Source organism: Macaca mulatta, chromosome 12 (genome assembly GCF_049350105.2).
Source record: "Macaca mulatta isolate MMU2019108-1 chromosome 12, T2T-MMU8v2.0, whole genome shotgun sequence".
Lineage (NCBI taxonomy): Eukaryota > Metazoa > Chordata > Mammalia > Primates > Cercopithecidae > Macaca > Macaca mulatta.
The window spans coordinates 111,370,429-111,389,373 of NC_133417.1; the positions used below are offsets into that span (position 1 = coordinate 111,370,429).

The 18,945-nt window shown below is 40.0% G+C and overlaps 1 protein-coding gene and 1 long non-coding RNA gene across 3 annotated transcripts in view; both read right to left on the reverse strand.

Annotated features, from left to right (window-relative positions):
* Positions 1 to 2,875: 2,875 nt before the first annotated feature.
* On the reverse strand, positions 2,876 to 6,164 carry LOC144333460 (uncharacterized). Its single transcript, XR_013402127.1, has 2 exons — positions 4,834 to 6,164; positions 2,876 to 3,972 (listed from the first exon to the last, which is right to left on the reverse strand). It is a non-coding gene; the product is annotated as an uncharacterized LOC144333460 (long non-coding RNA).
* A 1,298-nt stretch (positions 6,165 to 7,462) lies between these two features.
* The window catches only part of NDUFS1 (NADH:ubiquinone oxidoreductase core subunit S1), a 35,301-nt gene continuing 23,818 nt past the window's right edge, over positions 7,463 to 18,945 (reverse strand). For both annotated transcript variants that reach the window (XM_077957417.1, XM_015110781.3), the window contains 6 exons: positions 16,540 to 16,700; positions 13,827 to 13,981; positions 11,536 to 11,711; positions 10,466 to 10,600; positions 10,295 to 10,367; positions 7,463 to 7,785 (listed from right to left, as the gene is read on the reverse strand). In XM_077957417.1, the coding sequence (XP_077813543.1) occupies positions 7,694 to 7,785; positions 10,295 to 10,367; positions 10,466 to 10,600; positions 11,536 to 11,711; positions 13,827 to 13,981; positions 16,540 to 16,700 (792 nt within the window). In that variant the 3' untranslated portion in view covers positions 7,463 to 7,693. The remainder of the gene's footprint in view (positions 7,786 to 10,294; positions 10,368 to 10,465; positions 10,601 to 11,535; positions 11,712 to 13,826; positions 13,982 to 16,539; positions 16,701 to 18,945) is intronic.

Consider the following 18,945-nt stretch of genomic DNA (forward strand, 5'->3'; position numbering starts at 1 on the left):
AGGTATTAGTAATAGAGATGACATAGCTGGGGAGTGGTAGAGCCAGAATTTAAATCTGGGGAACTGATCCCATTACTTCCTCCCTTAACACACACATCAGTGTGTACAATATCTCATAATGTTGCCACTCAGTAAATAGTGTAGGATATAATGATTGCTCCAAATCCTGCTCATAGATTGATCATTTTGCCCAATTTTGAAATATCATTGAAAAACTATAACTTCAATGGGTTGTAAAACATGCAGGTATGGAAATTTCAGAAAGAGCCTAAGTGCTACACAGACTTAGTAAGTCAAAGTCCTGTTAAACATACATACAATAACTAGCACCCAGGACATTGCTGACTCAAGTTCATCATTGCTGCTGTTGAAATCACCTCTTTAATTTGATGACGTGACTCAGGGAGAATGCAGCTTCAGCACAGTTATTCAGAATAAGGTGACTATATTCTAGTGCCTGTTTTACCATTAGCAATTACTTTCCCATAATTGAGAAAGATTGCTGTCAATTTAGTTATTATTTTTCCAGTTCTTAGAAAATTCCTGAAGAAAATACTTGGGTGTGCCGGGCGCGGTGGCTCAAGCCTGTAATCCCAGCACTTTGGGAGGCCGAGACGGGCGGATCACGAGGTCGGGAGATCGAGACCATCCTGGCTAACACGGTGAAACCCCGTCTCTACTAAAAAAATACAAAAAACTAGCTGGGCGAGGTGGTGGGCGCCTGTAGTCCCAGCTACTCAGGAGGCTGAGGCAGGAGAATGGCGTGAACCCGGGAGGCGGAGCTTGCAGTGAGCTGAGATCTGGCCACTGCACTCCAGCCTGGGCGACAGAGCGAGACTCCGTCTCAAAAAAAAAAAAAAAAAAAAAAGAAAAGAAAATACTTGGGTAAATAAATTTTGGCTGCCTAGTGATGATTCTTTTTTTTTTTTTTTAAGATGGAGTTTCGCTCTTGTCACCCAGGCTGGAGTGCAATGGCATGACCTCAGCTCACTGCAACCTTGGCTTCCTGGGTTCAAATGATTCTCCTGCCTTAGCCTCCCAAGTAGCATGCCTGCCACCATGCCCAGCTAATTTTTTGTATTTTTAGTAGAGACAGGGTGTCACCATGTTGGCCAGGCTGGTCTCAAACACCTGACTTCAGGTGACCCACCCGCCTTGGCCTCCCAAAGTGCTGGGATTACAGGCATAAGCCACCGTGCCCGGCCACATACCTGGCTAATTTTTAAATTTTTTGTAGAGACAGGGTCTCACTGTGTTGCCCAGGCTGGTCTCAAACTCCTAGCCTCAAGTGATCCTCCCACCTTGGCCTCCCAAAGTGTTAGGATTACAGGCAGTAAGCCACCATGCCTAGTCCTAGATTCTTAAAAGTATATTCCATTCATACCTAATCAGAAAGAATGGTTTTCATGTTTGCTTTATTTCTATATTTGAATACTTAAATATTTCATTCATAGAAACATGTAATGTTTTCTAATCCAGGACACTCAAGTTTATAATATTTCCATGATGAAGTTCATGGAAATATTATAATATATATATATTTATAATATATATAAAAAATATATATATATATTTTTTTGTGACAGAGTCTCACTCTGTCGCCCAGGCTGGAGTGCAGCGGTATGATCTCAGCTCACTGCAACCTCTGCCTCCTGGGTTCAAGTGATTCTCCTGTCTCAGCCTCCTGAGTAGCTGGGATTACAGGCATGCACCACCACATCCGGCTAGTTTTGTATTTTTAGTAGAGATGGGGTTTCTCCATGTTAGTCAGGCTGGTCTCCAATTCTCGACCTCAGGTGATCTGCCTGCCTTGCCTTGCAAAGTGCTGGGATTACAGGCATGAGCCACCGCACTTGGCTACAATATGTTGTTTTTTAAAATTACAAAGCAATATATTGTAAAATTTTTCAAATGTTTGATCAAGGTATAAAATTCATTTCCTTATACTATACCACGTTAATTGATCCAGGGGTAATCACAATTAAGTTTTTATTGTATCTGCTGAGATACTTTCTATACACACATAAGCATATACATATATACACACATTATTGTACACTTAATTTATGTCCTTAATACATTCTGAAGCTCTTTCCATATTAGCATGTTGAGATCTAGCTCATTAGTTTAAACATCTGCATGTTTCATTTTGAGTATACAATTTTTTAAGCAGTTCCCTATTGATGGATATTTACATATTTTTGTTTTGTCTGACATGACAAACATTGCAAATGTACATCTTTTGTCTCATGATGAATCATGCCTTGAGTCTTACTCATATCTGATTTAGATGAGACTTTGGACTTTGACTTTAAAGTTGATGCTGGAACAAGTTAAGACATTTTGGGGGCTATTGGGATGGAATGAATTTATTTTGCATGTGAGGACATGAATCTGGGGAGCCCAAGGTGTGGAATGCTATGTTTTGAATGTGTTGTCTCCAAAATTCATGTGTTGGAAACTTAACCCCAATGCAACAGGGTTGAGAGGTGGGGCCTTTTGGGAGATGATTAGGTCACAAGGACTCTGGCCTCAAATTTGATTGATGCCATTATAAAAAGGGCTTGTGGGAACATGTTGGTTCTCCCTTGCCCTTCCATCTTCTGCTATGGGAGGACAGCAAGAAGGCCCTTCCCAGATGCTGGCACCTTATCATGGATGTCCTGGCCTCCAGAATTGTAAGAAGTAAATTTCTTTTCTTTCTTTCTTTTTTTTTTTTTTTTTTTAATGAAGAAGTATTTTATTATTTTGCTGCAAAGCTGTTGCTTCACTGTATAAAAGTAGCACCAGCAAATGCAGTGTATTGCAAAATTAAGATAGTGTTGTTATTCATCTGACATTGTACAAGCAATAAAAACTTCTTCACTCCCAGTTATTTCCAATGGAAAGATCATTAAGTATTTAATCCCAAATCCAGGTATGGACATACACAAGTTACAATATTATATGAGGCTTAAAAATAACAATGTTATCTTTTAATTATGTAATTTTTATAACTAATTTTTACCATGGATAATTTCATGAATTCTGATTACTAAAGCTTAGTCTAAGAATGATAGGATATTGTGAAACAGACACATATTATGTTTATCTACAATCATTAGAAAGTTAAAATGCATTTTCTTTCATTAGCAGTGTTAACAGTAGTTTTTTTTCCCATCGGTAATGCTAAAAGTTGCTATTCTAAGTCTTCTATCCACTACTAATTTAAGACAACTCTGCTGCGTTGCGTTATTTCACACTAGTTTATTTAGGGGTTCCATTTTCACTCCTCAATAGATTTTTACGTATTTCTCATACGCTTCTTCACTCATAAGTTCATCTAGTTATGAAGGGTTACTCAGTGTCATCTTGATCAGCCAACCATCTTCCTAACAAGATTTGTTTACAAGTCCTGGATTTTCTGCAAGAGCTTCATTAATTTCAGTTACTTTTGATAAAGGAGAACAGAGTTCACTAGCAGCTCTCACACTTTCCAAAGCACCAAACTCATCTTGTTTGTTCAATTTTGTCCCAACTTCAGGCAGACTACAGTAAACATCTCCCAACCCTTCCCAAGAGCAGAGCGGGTCCCATGCGCAGCAGCCGGACGGCGCCCATCCCAAGCTGCCAGGGCCTCAGCGGGCAGAGCGCAACTCGCAGCGCCATGTCCCAGGGGTGCGGGGGTCGCAGCACTACACCTCAGCCACCCGCGCGGGGAGCCGCAGCGGGGCGGGCAGAAGTAAATTTCTTTATAAATTACCCAGTCTGGGCCTGGTGTGTTGGCTCACATCTGTTACTCCAGAACTTTGGGAGGACAAGGTGGGAGAGCGCCTGGGCCCAGGGGTTTGAGATGAGCCTGGGCAACATAGTGAGACCCGTCTCTATAAAACGTTTTTAAAAATTGGCTGGGCGCGGCAGCTTGTGCCTGTAATCCCAGCACTTTAGGAGGCCGAGGCGGGCGGATCACGAGGTCAGGAGTTCGAGACCAGCCTGACCAACATGGTGAATCCCCGTCTCTACTAAAATTACAAAAATTAGCCGGGCATGGTGGCACACGCCTGTAATCCTAGCTACTCAGGAGACTGAGGTAGAACTGCTTGAACCTGGGAGGTGGAGGTTGCAGTGAGCTGAGATTGTGCCACTGCACGCCAGCCTGGGCGACAGACTCAGACTGTCTCAGACAAAAAAAAAAAAAAAAAAAAAAAGATTAAAAATTAGTGGGGCATGGTGGCTCACACCCATAGTTCCAGCTGTTCAGGAGGCTGAGGCAGGAGAATTGCTTGACCAGGGAGGTTGAGGCTGCAGTGAGCTGTGATCATGCCACTGAACTCCAGCCTGGGTGACAGAGTTGCCTCAGTCAGTCAGTCAATCAATCACCCAATCTGTGATATTCTGTTTTAACAGCAGAAACAAAGACAACTAGCCATGCCCACTGTGTTATGTACATACCTCTATTAGAATATGTTATGTCATTACTATAATTGATGCCTACGTATCTCTTTTAGTATACTGTTGGCTTCTTGAGGACATTAGCTAAATTGTATTTCTCTTTGTAGTCTTGGGTAATTAATGTACTTGACACACAGTAGATACTCTGCAATTTTTTGTGTGTGTGTGAGATGGGGTCTCACTCTGTCGCCAGGCTGGAGTGTAGTGGCACGATCTGGGATCACTGCAACCTCCGCCTCCCAGGTTTAAGCAATTCTCTGACTCAGCCTCCAGAGTAGCTGGGACTACAGGTGCCTGCCACCATGCCCGGCTAATTTTTGTATTTTTAGTAGAGACAGGGTTTCACTATCTTGGCCAGGCTGGTCTTGAACTCCTGGCCTTGTGAGAGCCACTGCGCCCAGCTGATATTCTGTAAATGTTTAATAGATGTTGGAGCTGAATTTCAGGCTTTGTAATGTCACACAATCAGGCGTCAGAAGAGCTGATCCAAACCCAATATCTGCCCCTAACTTGCCTCTTATTCTTTCTGGCCTCTATTTCCACAATTATAAAATGCAGGTATAATACTAGATTTTTTTTTGTATAGTCCGTTACAGATCCAAAATTATGATTTTAAGAAGGAAATTAATAAGTTATTCATCTCAGTATCTCTTTAGGTACCAATATTATAAATTAATCACCAGTCTCAGACTATACATTGCCATTTTCAACATATGCTTTTAGTGTGAGTTATTTAAAAATATTAAGATATCAGATATTTTGAATATCAGCAATAGGTAAGTCAATCTCTAAACATTTTCAGTAGTAAAAAACACAAAAAGACACTTTAAGCAGAGGGTATTTGGTTTTGGAATCCTTGTTCTCTTAAAATCTATGATCTGAAATCTAGTCAGTTTTCTCATTAACATCCTTGTCCCTTGGGCTAAATTATTCAGCAAACTAATTAAAGTGCTATATAACTATTAAAATATTTTAAAATATTGGTTATTTAAAACTTATTCGGGGCTGGGTACAGTGGCTCATACCTGTAATCCCAGCACTTTGGGAGGCTGAGGCAGGCAGATCACTTGAACTCAGGAGTTCAAGACCAGCCTGTGCAACATGGTGAAACCTTGTCTCTACAAAAAATACAAAAATTAGCCAGGTGTGGTGGCATGTGCCTGTAGTCCCAGCCACTTGGGAGGCTGAGGTGGGAGGATGGCTTGAGCCCAGGAGATGGAGGTTGCAGTGTGCTGAGATCATGCCGTGCATTGCACTCCAGTCTGGGTAGCAGAGCCAGAATCTTATTAAGGAATTCTGACATCTTCATCTTTTTATAAAAGGTGGCCAGATTGGGCGTGCTGGCTCACGTCTGTAATCCCATCACTTTGGGAGGCCGAGGCAGGTGGATCACCTGAGGTCAGGGGTTCAAGACCAGCCTGACCAATATGGTGAAACCCCATCTCTACTAAAAATACAAAAATTGACTGGGCATGCAGAGCTCACACCTGTAATCCCAGCACTCTGGGAGGCTGAGGCGGATGGATCACCTGAGGTCAGGAGTTTGAGACCATCCTGCCCAACATGGTGAAACCCCACCTCTACTAAAAACACAAAAATCAGCTGGGCGTGGTGGTGCGCGCCTGTAGTCCCAGCTCCTCGGGAGGCTGAGGCAGGAGGATCGCTTGAACCCAGGAGGCGGAGGTTGCAGTGAGCAGAGATCGTGCCACTGCACTCCAGCCTGGCGACACAGTGAGACTCTGTCTCAGATAAAACAAACAAAAAGGAATGCACTTCTTAATCAGCTGGAGATTATTTTAGGCATGGCTTTCCCTCATAGTCTATGAAATTTTCCTATAATGATCATCCTCAGTTAGCACATGGGGCATTTACTATCACGGCACAATCACGGCTCACTGTAGCCTCAACCTCCTGGGTCAGGTGATCCTCCCACCTCAGCCTTCCAAGTAGCTGGGACTATAGGTGTACACCACCACACCCAGCTAATTTTTGTAATTTTTGTAGAGATGGGTTTTACCATGTTGCCCAGACTGGTCTCCAACTCCTGGGCTCAAGCAATCCACCCACCTCGGTCCCTCAAAGTGTTGGGATTACAGGCGTGAGCCCACCACACCCAGCCTTAGATTAAAAAAAAAAAAAATCTACCTTTAATTATCTTCTAATTGTAAAATTTTTACTTCCTTTAAAAAAAAAATTCTCAGTGATCCTTATTCTGATTCCTTTTCGTTTTGACAATTAAAACTTATGAAAGCTGGTTGTTTTGTCTCCTATTACTGAAATAATTTAGTTGATTTAACACTACAGATGGTGTTAGGATAATGAATACAGAACATCAATGAGAATCTAAATTATGTCTCTTGAGACCTCCCTCATTCCAGAGGAGATCTCATAAGTATACATGCATACATGTATAACTTATACAAAAAAAAAAAGCCACATAAATCACCATAACATTACAGAAGCAGATTCAAGAGAAAATAGAAAAATGTGTTCACCATTAAACTCAATACTAATTTTTAGAAGTAACAACCTATAGAATCAATATTAATGAGAGGAAATAATACGCTGCAGTTAAGAACAACAGACTTGGGAGTAAATAAGAAGTAGGTTTCAGTCAGTGACTTTTGCTGCATGGCCTTGGGCAAGCTATTTAATATACCCAGGCTTCAGTCTTCACCAGAAAAATGAGATAATATTACTATCTCACAGGGTTGTAGCAAGAACAAAAGAAGATAATACATGTAAAACCAGAGTGCTCAGCAAACATCATAAAGCTAAATTATCATTAGCCATTGTTACTATGATTATTATTAAATTATCCCAGATACATGTCTGAGCATGATTATATATTTTTCCTATTTACCCAGCTTGACAAAGTGCTTAAATCTTTTCTTTAGCACTAGAAAAAAGTGGGTATTAACTGGAACTCTTTTCATTTCATCCATTTTATAGACATAAATTATTTACGAAGATAAGTCAACAACTCATACTTTAAGGATTTCTTTATATGCATCACAAAGGTTATCAATGCTTTTAAGAGCATCTGCATAAAGTTTTATTATTTAACCTTTACACACAATACATGTTTTTCAAACTGCGAAGTTGATAACTAATATCATTTTCAAATAGGCATAGTATAACCTTAAATATTACATGATTCAGATTTTTTTTTTTTTTTACAAAGAAATAAACCTGTAAAGGATCACTGCACTATAGTTGTTCATCAATTATCTGCGGCAAAACTGGGATCCTAGTAGATACTTCAGCATATGGATGGTTCCTCTACTGCCTGGGCACCCTCTGTGACAGCTTTGACACATTTGGCCATTGTCTGTGAGGCTCTGCTAATTGAATCTGAAAGATATTAATAAAATGCCATTTCAATAATACAACTTTTTAAAAGGCACATACTAAAACTTTAATGCTGCACATATTCAGGAGGAAAAAAAGATTATAAGGCCCTATGCAAGTATATATAATTATATATAACCAACAGATTCCAACAATAAACCCCTTACTGGCCAAATGCTTTCAATAACTATCCCTGGAAACAATCAAATAACTATAGAACAGCTAGACAGTGCACCAGTATGCAGCCATTAAAAAATTATTAAAAAGTATTAAAAACATAGGAAGGGCCGGGCATGGTGGCTCAGGCCTGTAATCCCAGCACTTTGGGAGGCCGAGGCGGGCAGATCACGAGGTAAGGAGATCGAGACCATCCTGGCTAATATGGTGAAACCCCATCTCTACTAAAAACAAAAAATTTGCCGGGCGTGGTGGCGGGCGCCTATAGTCCCAGCTACTCCGGAGGCTGAGGCATAAGAATGGCGTGAACTCGGGAGGCGGAGCTTGCAGTGAGCCGAGATCGCACCACTGCACTCCAGCCTGGGTGACACAGCAAGATTCTGTCTCAAAAAAATTAAAAAAAAATAAATAAAATATAGGAAAAATATGTACAATACTATAATTGAAAAAAGGTTACAAAACAGCATATGTACTAAAATACATTGAATTGTGTACTTCATGAGTAAATTTTAGGGTATGTGAATTATATTTCAATAAAGCTATCAACCCGAACCCCCAAGTGAATAATCTCACTTCCAGCCTGGTCTGAAACTCCTGGATTCAAGCCATCTGCCCTCCTCAGCCTCCCAAAATGCTGGAATCACAGGCATGAGCCACTGCACCTGGCCTAATCTTTTTGTTTAAATAAAAAATATATAGGCCAGGGGTGGTGGCTCACGCCTGTTGTCCCAGCACTTTGGGAGGCTGAGGTGGGTGGATTGCTTGAGTCCAGGAGTTTGAGATCTGCCTGGGTAACATGGTGAAACCCTGTCTCTACAAAAAATACAAAAATTAGCTGGATGTGGTGGTATGCGCCTACAGTCCTAGCTACTCAGGAGGCTGAGGTGGGAGGATCGCTTCAGCCCAGGAGGCAATGGTTGCAGTGAGCCAAGATTGCGCCACTGCTCTCCAGCCTGGGTGACAGAATAAAATGTCATCTCAAAAATTATACATACACATGTACACGTATATAGTAATAATTACATATAAATAACAATATATAATTATTAATATACTATTATATGTATATAATGTATATGTATGTCCCTGGAGGAAGAGTGACTAAAATGTTAAAAAAATTATAGTTATTTTTTGATAGTGGGAACGTAGTGATTTTTTTTTTTTTTTTTGAGACGGAGTCTCACGCTGTTGCTCAGGCTGGAGTGCAGTGGCGCGATCTCGGCTCACTGCAAGCTCCGCCTCCCGGGTTCCCGCCATTCTCCTGCCTCAGCCTCCTGAGTAGCTGGGACTACAGGCGCCCGCCACCGCGCCCGGCTAATTTTTTTTTTGTATTTTTAGTAGAGACGGGGTTTCACTGTGGTCTCGATCTCCTGACCTTGTGATCCGCCCGCCTCAGCCTCCCAAAGTGCTGGGATTACAGGCTTGAGCCACCGCGCCCGGCCTTTTTTTTTTTTTTTTTTTTTAAGCTTTTAGGTTCAGGGGTACATGTGAAGGTTTTTTACACAGGTAAACTCATGTCACGGGGATTTGTTGTACAGAATATTTCATCACTGAGGAATTAAGCCCAGTACCTAAGACTTATCTTTTCTGCACCTCTCCCTCCTCCCACTCTCCATCCTCATGTTGACTACAGTGTCTGTTGTTTCCTTCTTTGTGTTCATAAGTTTGCAGATAAGTATTGTAGAAGTGATTTTTTGTTGTGCTTTTGAGCATAGCTATTATTTTACAATGAAGGTAATCTTTATCATCTAACTAAAATACCTATTAAAAAAATCTTAGATACAAACTATATAAAAACATTAAAAGAGTTCTATGTGCTTTTAGAAAATTAGTTAAAATAATCTATCAACTATTAAATACCTCATAGCCTAGATGCTGTATCAACTGTTCTAAGAATCTGCAATAAACAAGTTTCAGTTTGTCTGCGTTCCTTAAAAACATTCCTAACACTTTACATCAGGAGCAGTGTTTAACATGTTTCACATTTAAATGTTTTGATTCTTCCACCTATAATTCTCCGAAAAATCTTCAGGTATTTGCCACTTTGGAAAATTCACCCTAAATTGCTACACAGTGACTTTCCTTACAACAGCAAAATTTTATATTTAAAATCTATTAATTGTTTGGATTTTCAAACTTTGCTTACATTTCAGAAACAAAAAAAACTAGAGTAGAATCAGAAAACATGCTTACGTTAGTTACAATGTTTAAAAACCTTCAAAGATTAAGAATTGCAAACACTATCAATCACAAATTGGAATTATAACACCAAATGAGGTGATCTGATTACTCCTTACCTTTCATATTTGGCAGAGTCATGTTGACAATTACATACCTGTCATGTAGAAGTCTTTTATAGTTAGCTGAGGTGGAACAAGTGGGTCAGCAAGAAGCTGCTGGTTCACTAGCTGCACAAAAAACAAGAGACCAACAATAATGTGAAAAACTAGTACTGTTACACCAGTAGACACAACATTATGAAAACTGCTCATAGGCAAGCTGTTACCTTTGAGAGCTCATTTGCTTGCTGGAAGTAATTAGCCCCTTCAATATCATCATATCGAACAAGATTAGGAGAGACTTCTTCCAATCTGTTCCTTACTTGATCCAGAGTATCATATGGAAGAGTTATTCCAGCAATCTACAACATGTCAGGTCCCCCAAAACAACAAAAAGCTTTAATACTTTAAAATGTCAAATAATAGATAACTGTAACTATGGTGAAATAATGCAGCACTACTGAAAAACCTATTGGTGTCCATTAATAGACATATATTTATGAAGGAAGCAGTTAAACAGGGAACACAAATTAGTGACTCTATGAAATAATTAAAGAGACAATGCTATGCTAAATCCAATGTTTCTGCTAACCTGTTATTAACAATACACAAAGTTTACGATGCATTATTATTTTAAAAGTCAGGATGCTTACTTTTACATCAATAAAGAACAGACCTATTTTCAGGCAAAAGACAAGTCAACAATTTTCAACAATAAAAGCACCAATTTCAGGCCAGGTGCAGTGGTTCACACCTGTAATCCCAACACTTTGGGAGACCGAGGTGGGAGGACTGCTTGAGGCCAGGAGTTCGAGACCAGCCTGGCCAACATGGCGAAACCCCATCTCTACTAAAAATACAAAAATTAGCAGGGCTTGGTGGTACATGTCTGTAATCCCAGTTACTCGGGAAGTTGAGGCAGAAGAATTGCTTGACACCGGGGGATGGAGGTTGCAGTAAGCCGAGATCACGCCACTGCACTCCAGCCTGGGCAATAGAGGAAAACTGTCTCAAAAATAAATAAAATAAAATAAAATAAAGGCACCAATTTCAAATTCCTTTATTTTTTAAGAGACAGGGTCCTACTCTGTCCCTCAGGCTGGAGTGCAGCGATGCAATGAGAGCTCACTGTAACCTTGGAATTCCTGTTTCTGAATACATGTTTCCTATAGAAATTATTCAAATCATCTCTGCATTTCAGATAGGCATCTTCCTTGACTTTGAAAATCATTCTCAGAGGCTAAAATATCAAATATCCCTTTAGTAGCACCACTAAGAAATGACTCAGAAATTATACCTCAGAGAGTGCTCTTATAATTTTCCAGTCTTCTCTTGCCAAGCCAGGAGGTGTCACTGCTACCTTAGTCTGCTGAGCTCTACCCTCAGTGTTGACATATGTAGCAGACTTCTCTGTGTAAGCAGCTCCTGGGAGAATAACATCAGCTATGGGAGCCCCAACATCACCATGATGTCCTGTACAAAGATGGAAAATGGCAAACCAAAATTTTATTAAAAACTGATTTTCTACTGTACATGAAGACAGTATATATCATTTTAAATCCCATTTTGTAAAGCCACAAAAGTTTTTAAAACTAAAATAAAGCAGTAGTGAAGTAATAAAAAATTAAAGCCCACCTCACTCCTAATTCAACTTCTTTCCCAAATAAAATTATTATTATTATTTTGAGATGAAGTCTTGCTCTGTGGCCCAGGCTGAAGTGCAGTGGTGCAATCTCAGCACACTGCAAGCTCCGCCTCCTGGGTTCATGCCATTCTCCTGCCTCAGCCTCCCGAGTAGCTGGGACTACAGGCGCCCGCCACCACGCCCAGCTAATTTTTTGTATTTTTAGCAGAGATGGGGTTTCACCATGTTAACCAGGATGGTCTTGATCTCCTGACCTCGTGATCCGCCCACCTCAGTCTCCCAAAGTGCTGGGATTACAGGCATGAGCCCCAAAGAAAATTATTGTTAAAGCATTTGGGGGGCCAGGCGTGGTGGCTCATGCCTGTGATCCCAGCACTTTGGGAGGCCAAGGCAGGCAGATGACTTGAGGCCAGGAGTTTGTGACCAGCCTGGCCAACATGGTGAAACCCCATCTCTACTAAAAATACAAAAAAAATTAGCCCAATGAGGTGGTGTGTGCCTGTAATCCCAGCTACTCAAGAGGCTGAGGCAGGAGAATCATTTGAATCCATGAGGCAGAAGCTGCAGTGAGCTGAGATCACGCCACTGCACTCCAGCCTGGGTGACAGAGTGAGACTCTGTCTCAAAAAAAATTCTTTTAAAAAGAAAAAAAAATATCTTCTCAGACTATTTTATGCAAATACAAACATGTATAATACCATACACACATATAAAATAGGCAAATAAGTATACTGATGCTTACAAAGTAGAAATGCTTGCAAAGTAGAACTGCTCAGATCTACCAGTTTGTGAAATCTGGTAAAGTAGACTGAAATGGGGGGGGATGCAAAGACAGGAATATGACAGTAATACTGAAAAAGGCATAAAAAATTACAGAAAAATTTGGAAACACTACCACCCATTAATAACAACTAGCAGAAGAAAGAAGTTATTTTATTCAGAAAAGAAGACCTTTAGAAACATCTGAATCAAATGTAAGAAAGTTGTAGAATAATACATAGTTTAATATAATTTGTGCACATTTGTGTATGCGTATGAAGATGTTATGAAGTACATATATCAAAATTGTCATCAATGATTATTTCTTAAAGGACTAAAAACAGGATTTTAGTTTGTTTATATTTTTATTTAAAATAACATTTTTTTGTTGCTCTATCACCCAGGCTGGAGCACAGTGGCGTGATCATGGCTCACTGCAGCCTCAACCTGCTGAGCTCAAGTGATCATCCCACTTCAACCTCCTAAGTAGCTGGGATCATAGACATGCAGCATTATGCCTAGCTAATTTTTAATTTTTTGTAGAAACAGGGTCTCCCTATGTTGCCCAGACTGGTCTAGAACTCCTTGGCTCAACGAATCCTCCTGCCTCAACCTCGCAAAGTGCTGGGATTACAGCATGAGCCACAGCACCCAAGGAACAGGATTCAGTTCATATATTTTTGTTTAACTTTTTTTTTTTTTGAGAGGGCGTTTCACTCTTATTGCCTAGGGTGGAGTACAATGGCATGATCTTGGCTGACTGCAATCTCTGCCTCCCAGGTTCAAGCAGTTCTCCTGTCTCAGCCTCCCGAGTAGCTGGGATTATAGGCACCCGCCACCACGCTTGGCTAATTTTTATATTTTTAGTAGAGACAGAGTTTTACCATGTTGGTTAGGCTGGTATTGAACTCCTGACTTCAGGTGATCCACCCGCCTTGGCCTCCCAAGGTGCTGGGATTACAGGTATGAGCCACCGCACCCAGCAGGTAATAATTCTTAAAAGCAGTATCAATTATGTAACTAATAACACTTGCGGTTTGTTTAAAAAAAAAAAGAAGGGGGAGTAGGGGGAGGCAAAATTCTCAAATGGAAAACATTCAATTCACTAAATATATTACTAAATGGTTTCTAACATACACAATGTACTACCCTCTTTTGTTTCCAGTGTCACAGGTGATACTTACCTTGATAAATAATGAAACAATCCTTTGGCAAATCCTGTCGTGTGATACAACCTCCATCTGCTCCCAGGAGAAACAGCACCTTGGGAGGGTTCTTCCGAATTGCTTCCACCCCAGGTTTATAGCCAAGGTCCAAAGCAGCTACTTGACTTGCAATCCTGCAAAACAATTACGGAATTTTACCATAACTGCAGTGTTTTCAATGTAAAAAATTAAATGTGATTCTTGGAATAATTTCCTTTCAACAATGTCAAAAAACCCATTTTATTTTATTTTTTTATCGGAGATAGAGTCTCACTTTGTTGCCCAGGCTGGAGTGCGTGGCATGATCTTGGCTCACTGTAACCTCTGCCTCCTGGATTCAAGCGATTCTCCTTCCTCACACTCCCAAGTTGCTGGGACTATAGGCACGTGCCACCACACCCAGCTAATTTTTGTATTTTCAGTAGAGAATGGGGTTTCATCATGTTGGCCAGGCTGGTCTTGAACTCTTGACATCAGGTGATCCACCCACCTTGGCCTCCCAAAGTGCTGGGATTACAGGCATAAGCCACCACACCTGGCCAAAAAATCCCACTTTTACCCATTTAAAATAGATGCCAAAACCAGAAACAGCAGTCTTTTACTGTTTTGCAAATGGCAACCAAAGAAATGTCAGATTCTTAGGACACTCTGTCTCTCCATGACATAGCATTGAATGAAATAATTCTAGAAATTTTATGCCAACTGTAATTGCTTTAAGTCTGATTCCTATTCAATACAGTATGACATAAAACATGATAAGCCATACATATTCATAAGAGAAAAATCAGATGATTTCAAAAATCAAAAGGGAGAAACTGAAAAACCACTCATTAAACTATAATTCAGAGAAAACCATAATGAGAAAACCAAAACCTTACGGAAATTTTTTCTATGATATACATTACTTTTATAAGCAGAAAATAATTTTTTAAAGAAGAGGTCTAGAATAAATATACTTTGAATAGCAGGATTGTTGTTTTGGTATAGCTTGCTATTTGTTAACTATCTAGAAATAGTAGCCATTCTGAAGACCTAAAACAAGTTGGAAGCATGCTTTGAAAGGCTCAGGAATGGTTATCCTGTGTGCCCTAACAGTTTTACTTCTAGAAATATTTCCTACGAAGATAATTTCAAGTGCAAATGTATCTGTGTATCACTGTATTATCTAAGAAGTTAAAAACTACCATCAACATACATGTTAAAAAGAAGAAAATGGCTAAAAAATTTTATAGTATATTCATGATATCAATCAGCTATTATTGTTTTTTATTTACAAACAATTTCTAGAAAAAAACTTCTGACCATAGTAGGAAATTCTTATTTGGCAACGAAAACCTATTAAAACCAGGATACAAAATTGTATCCACAGTATAATTTCACCTATGTAACTAAAAAATATTACATAGCTGCTAGGCACAGTGGCTCATATCTGTAATCCTAGCACTTTGAGAGGCCAAGGAGGGGGCGATCACCTGAGGTCAGGAGTTTGAGACCAGCCTGGCGAACATGGTGAAACCCCGTCTCTATTAAAAATACAAAAAATTAGCCTGGCATAGTGGCACGTGCCTATAGTCCCAGATACTCAGGAGGCTGAGGCAGGAGAATTGCTTGAACTTGGGAGGTGGAGGTTGCAGTAAGCCGAGATCGTGCCATTGCATTCCAGCCTGGGTGACAGAGCAATACTCCATCTCAAAAATAATAATAATAATAATAACAATAATAAAAAATAAAAAAATTAGCCAGGTGTGGTGGCACATGCCAATAATCCCAGCTACTTGGGAGGCTGAGGCAGACGGATCACTTGAACCTGGGAGGTGGAGGCTGCAGCAAGCCAAGATCGTGCCACTGTACTTCAGTCTGGGCAATAGAGTGAGACTCTGGTCTCAAAAAAATAAAATAAAATATTACATAGGGTAAAAAGAAAAACTAGAAGAAAATGAAAATAGCAATAATAATTATCTACACATTGTAGAATAAGGATCAGCTCCATTTCTGCACGTTTGTCTCTTTTCAACTTACCTAAATTAAACCTGCATTATTGATGTGGTTAGAAATAAAGGCCAGGTACAGTGCCTCATGCTTATAATCCCAGCAGTTTGGGAGGCTGAGGCGGAAGGAGCGCCTGAGCCCAGGAGTTTGAGATCAACCTAGGCAACATAGTGAGACCTCATCTCTACAAAAACAAAAAATTAGCTGGGTGTGCAGCATGCACCTGTAGTTTTAGCCATTTAATACTTGGAAGGCAGGAGTGGGAGGATCACTGGAACTCAGGAAGTCAGGGCTACAGTGGACTATGAATACGCCACTGCACTGAGACCCTGTCTCAAAACAAAAAAACAAATAATTAAAAAGAAAAAAAAGAGAAATCCTTCAGCTGAGTTCTCATATTAGCTTACATTTTTATCATTTAAATTAAAGAACTTGTTGTAATTTTTGAACCAAGGTATAACTAATATAACAATTTATAAAGTACTTCACTTTTTTTCTCAACACTTACTCTATTTCAAATATTTTTAATATTTCTTATCATCTTGGGCTCTTCTCACAGAGTAAAGGTCTATATTTCACATGTGTAACTGGGATAATGTTGCTAAATGTTGTTTGTAAATTAAATTTAACAGTGTATCAGGAACACATACATATATACAAAATTACTTGAATTTATAGTATATAAAGCAATTACTCAACAAACCTATGAAGGATATTCATAACTTTCCAATCGCCAGTAACACCACTAGTCATCCGAATCTTTTGTGCAATGCTAGAGACAGCTGCAAGAATTGCTGCTCCATCATTTCTTTGGAGTGCAGAACTGCCTAAAACCACCATTGGTTTTTTAGCTTCCTTTAGGACCTATTAAAAAAAAAAAAAAAAACTTTGATTTTAAAATATTACAAGTAAGCTGAACATCTAACCACATTTGCCTCAACAATATACGTTGCCCTAATTCTTAGGTCTAACATGAAGGTTTTCAATTTGCTAGCCCAACATATAGACACACATATACAACCAGATTTAGTTTAATCCAAAGCATCTTGCCAATGCTACTGTGAAATGCCTGAGTGAGTATCAGCTAAGACATGTTTTCTAAAAGTATTTATTCAAATAGTATAAATACTATTTTTTTATTTTGAATAAAAAGTATTTTATTCAAAATAAAAAGCTTAGCAAATTATCCTGTGGTCAGAATAACTATGGGCAGGTTCCAGAAAAATTGGGGAACTTCTCTTCAGAGATTCAGATGGTATTAAAGAATAGGAAAAACCATGCTTAATATCACGTCTACTATCTTCCATCTACTTACCATGCCACAGACAGGGAGGAGGAGGCAGGGAAAGCAATGATCACTAGAGCACAATGTTAAATACCTACAATTTTAAGCCTTTGTTTTAAACCATAGTAACTCTGAACGACAAAAACTGGGAGAATGCATCCCAAGAGTAAAGGAAACTACAGATTTCACAGAAGATGGCAAATAAGATGTAAAGTTATAGGTTGGGTGCGGTGGTTCACGCCTGTAATCCCAACACTTTGGGAGGCTGAGGTGGGTGGATCACTTGAGGACAGGAGTTTGAGACCAGCCTGGCCAACATGGCGAAACCCCGTCTCTACTAAAAATACAAAAAAATTTACCAGGTGCGGTGGTATGTACCTGTAGCCCCAGCTACTCAGGAGGCTGAGGCACGATAATTGCTTGAACCTGGGAGACGGAGGCTGTAGTGAGCCAAGATTGTGCCATTGTGCTCCAGCCTGGGCAATAGAGTGAGACTGTTGACGAAACGAAACAAAACGTGTAGAGTTATAGAATACACATCTCATTTTCCCACTCATCCTTTGTGTCACTCTTCAGTAAATAGCTGGCCACAAAGAATCAGCATGGAAATTATGCTGAGATATTATAAAGAGGAATACATTAATAGGAACTTGCCAAGGAAATGTGAATAGTTGAGAGAAATAGTTTTTAATAGTCTCAAAGATACTGAAATATAACACACTCTTTCTCACTTAAAAACTCAAAGAAGCAACACTATAGAGAATATTATATCGTAAGGAGATTTTCATCACCGAATTCAGGAAAGAACTGGAAGAGAAACAAATAATAGAGATAAATACCAGTCCAGAAACAATAAAAAACTAAATAGGCCAGGTGCAGTGGCTCACGCTTGTAATCACAACACTTTGGGAGGACAAAGTGGGTGGATGACTTGAGTCCACGGGTTCAAGTGCAGCCTGGGCAACGTGGCAAAACCTCGTCTCTACAAAAAATTGGCCAGGCATGGTGGTGTGCACCTGTGGTCCCAGTGGCGGCTGCAGTGAGCCAAGACAGCACCATTGCACTCCAGCATGGGTGATAGCCAGACCATCTCAAAAACAAAAAACAAAAAAACAAAAAACAAAAAGAAAGGAAAAGAAAGAAAACATGATTAAATACAGGGACAGGAAAGACAGGGTACAGGATACAAAATAAATGGAAAAAGAAAAAAAACACAGATATGAAAAGCCAGGCAAGGTTGGCTCATGCTTGTAATCCCAACACTTTAGGAGGCTGAGGTGGGAGAATCACTTGAGGCCAGGAGTTTGAGGCTAGACTGGGCATCACAATAAGCCCCATCTATACAAAAAAATATAAAAATTAGCTGGGCACGGTGGCGTAGGCATGCAGACCCAGCTACAGGGGAGGCTTAGGTGGGAGGACTGCTTAAGCCCAGGAGTTTGAGGCTACAGTCAGCTACAATTCTGCCATTGCACTACAGCCTAGGCAATAGAGTGAGACCTTAAAAATATATATATAGAAAAGAAGATTCAACATCTGCATTATTAAGAGTTCTTTTTTTTTTTTCTTTTTAGACAGGGACTTACTCTGTTGCCCAGGCTGGAGCACAGTGGCATGATCTCAGTTCACTGTAGCCTCCACCTCTCAGGTTCAAGCTATTATTTTGCCTCAGCCTCCCGAGTAGCTGGGATTACTGGCACGTGCCACCATGCCCAGCTAGTTCGTTTTTTTTTTTGTATTTTTTAGTGGAGACAGGGTTTCACCGTGTTGCCCAGGCTGGTCTTGCTCCTGACTTCAGGTGATTTGCCTGCCTTGGGCTCCCAA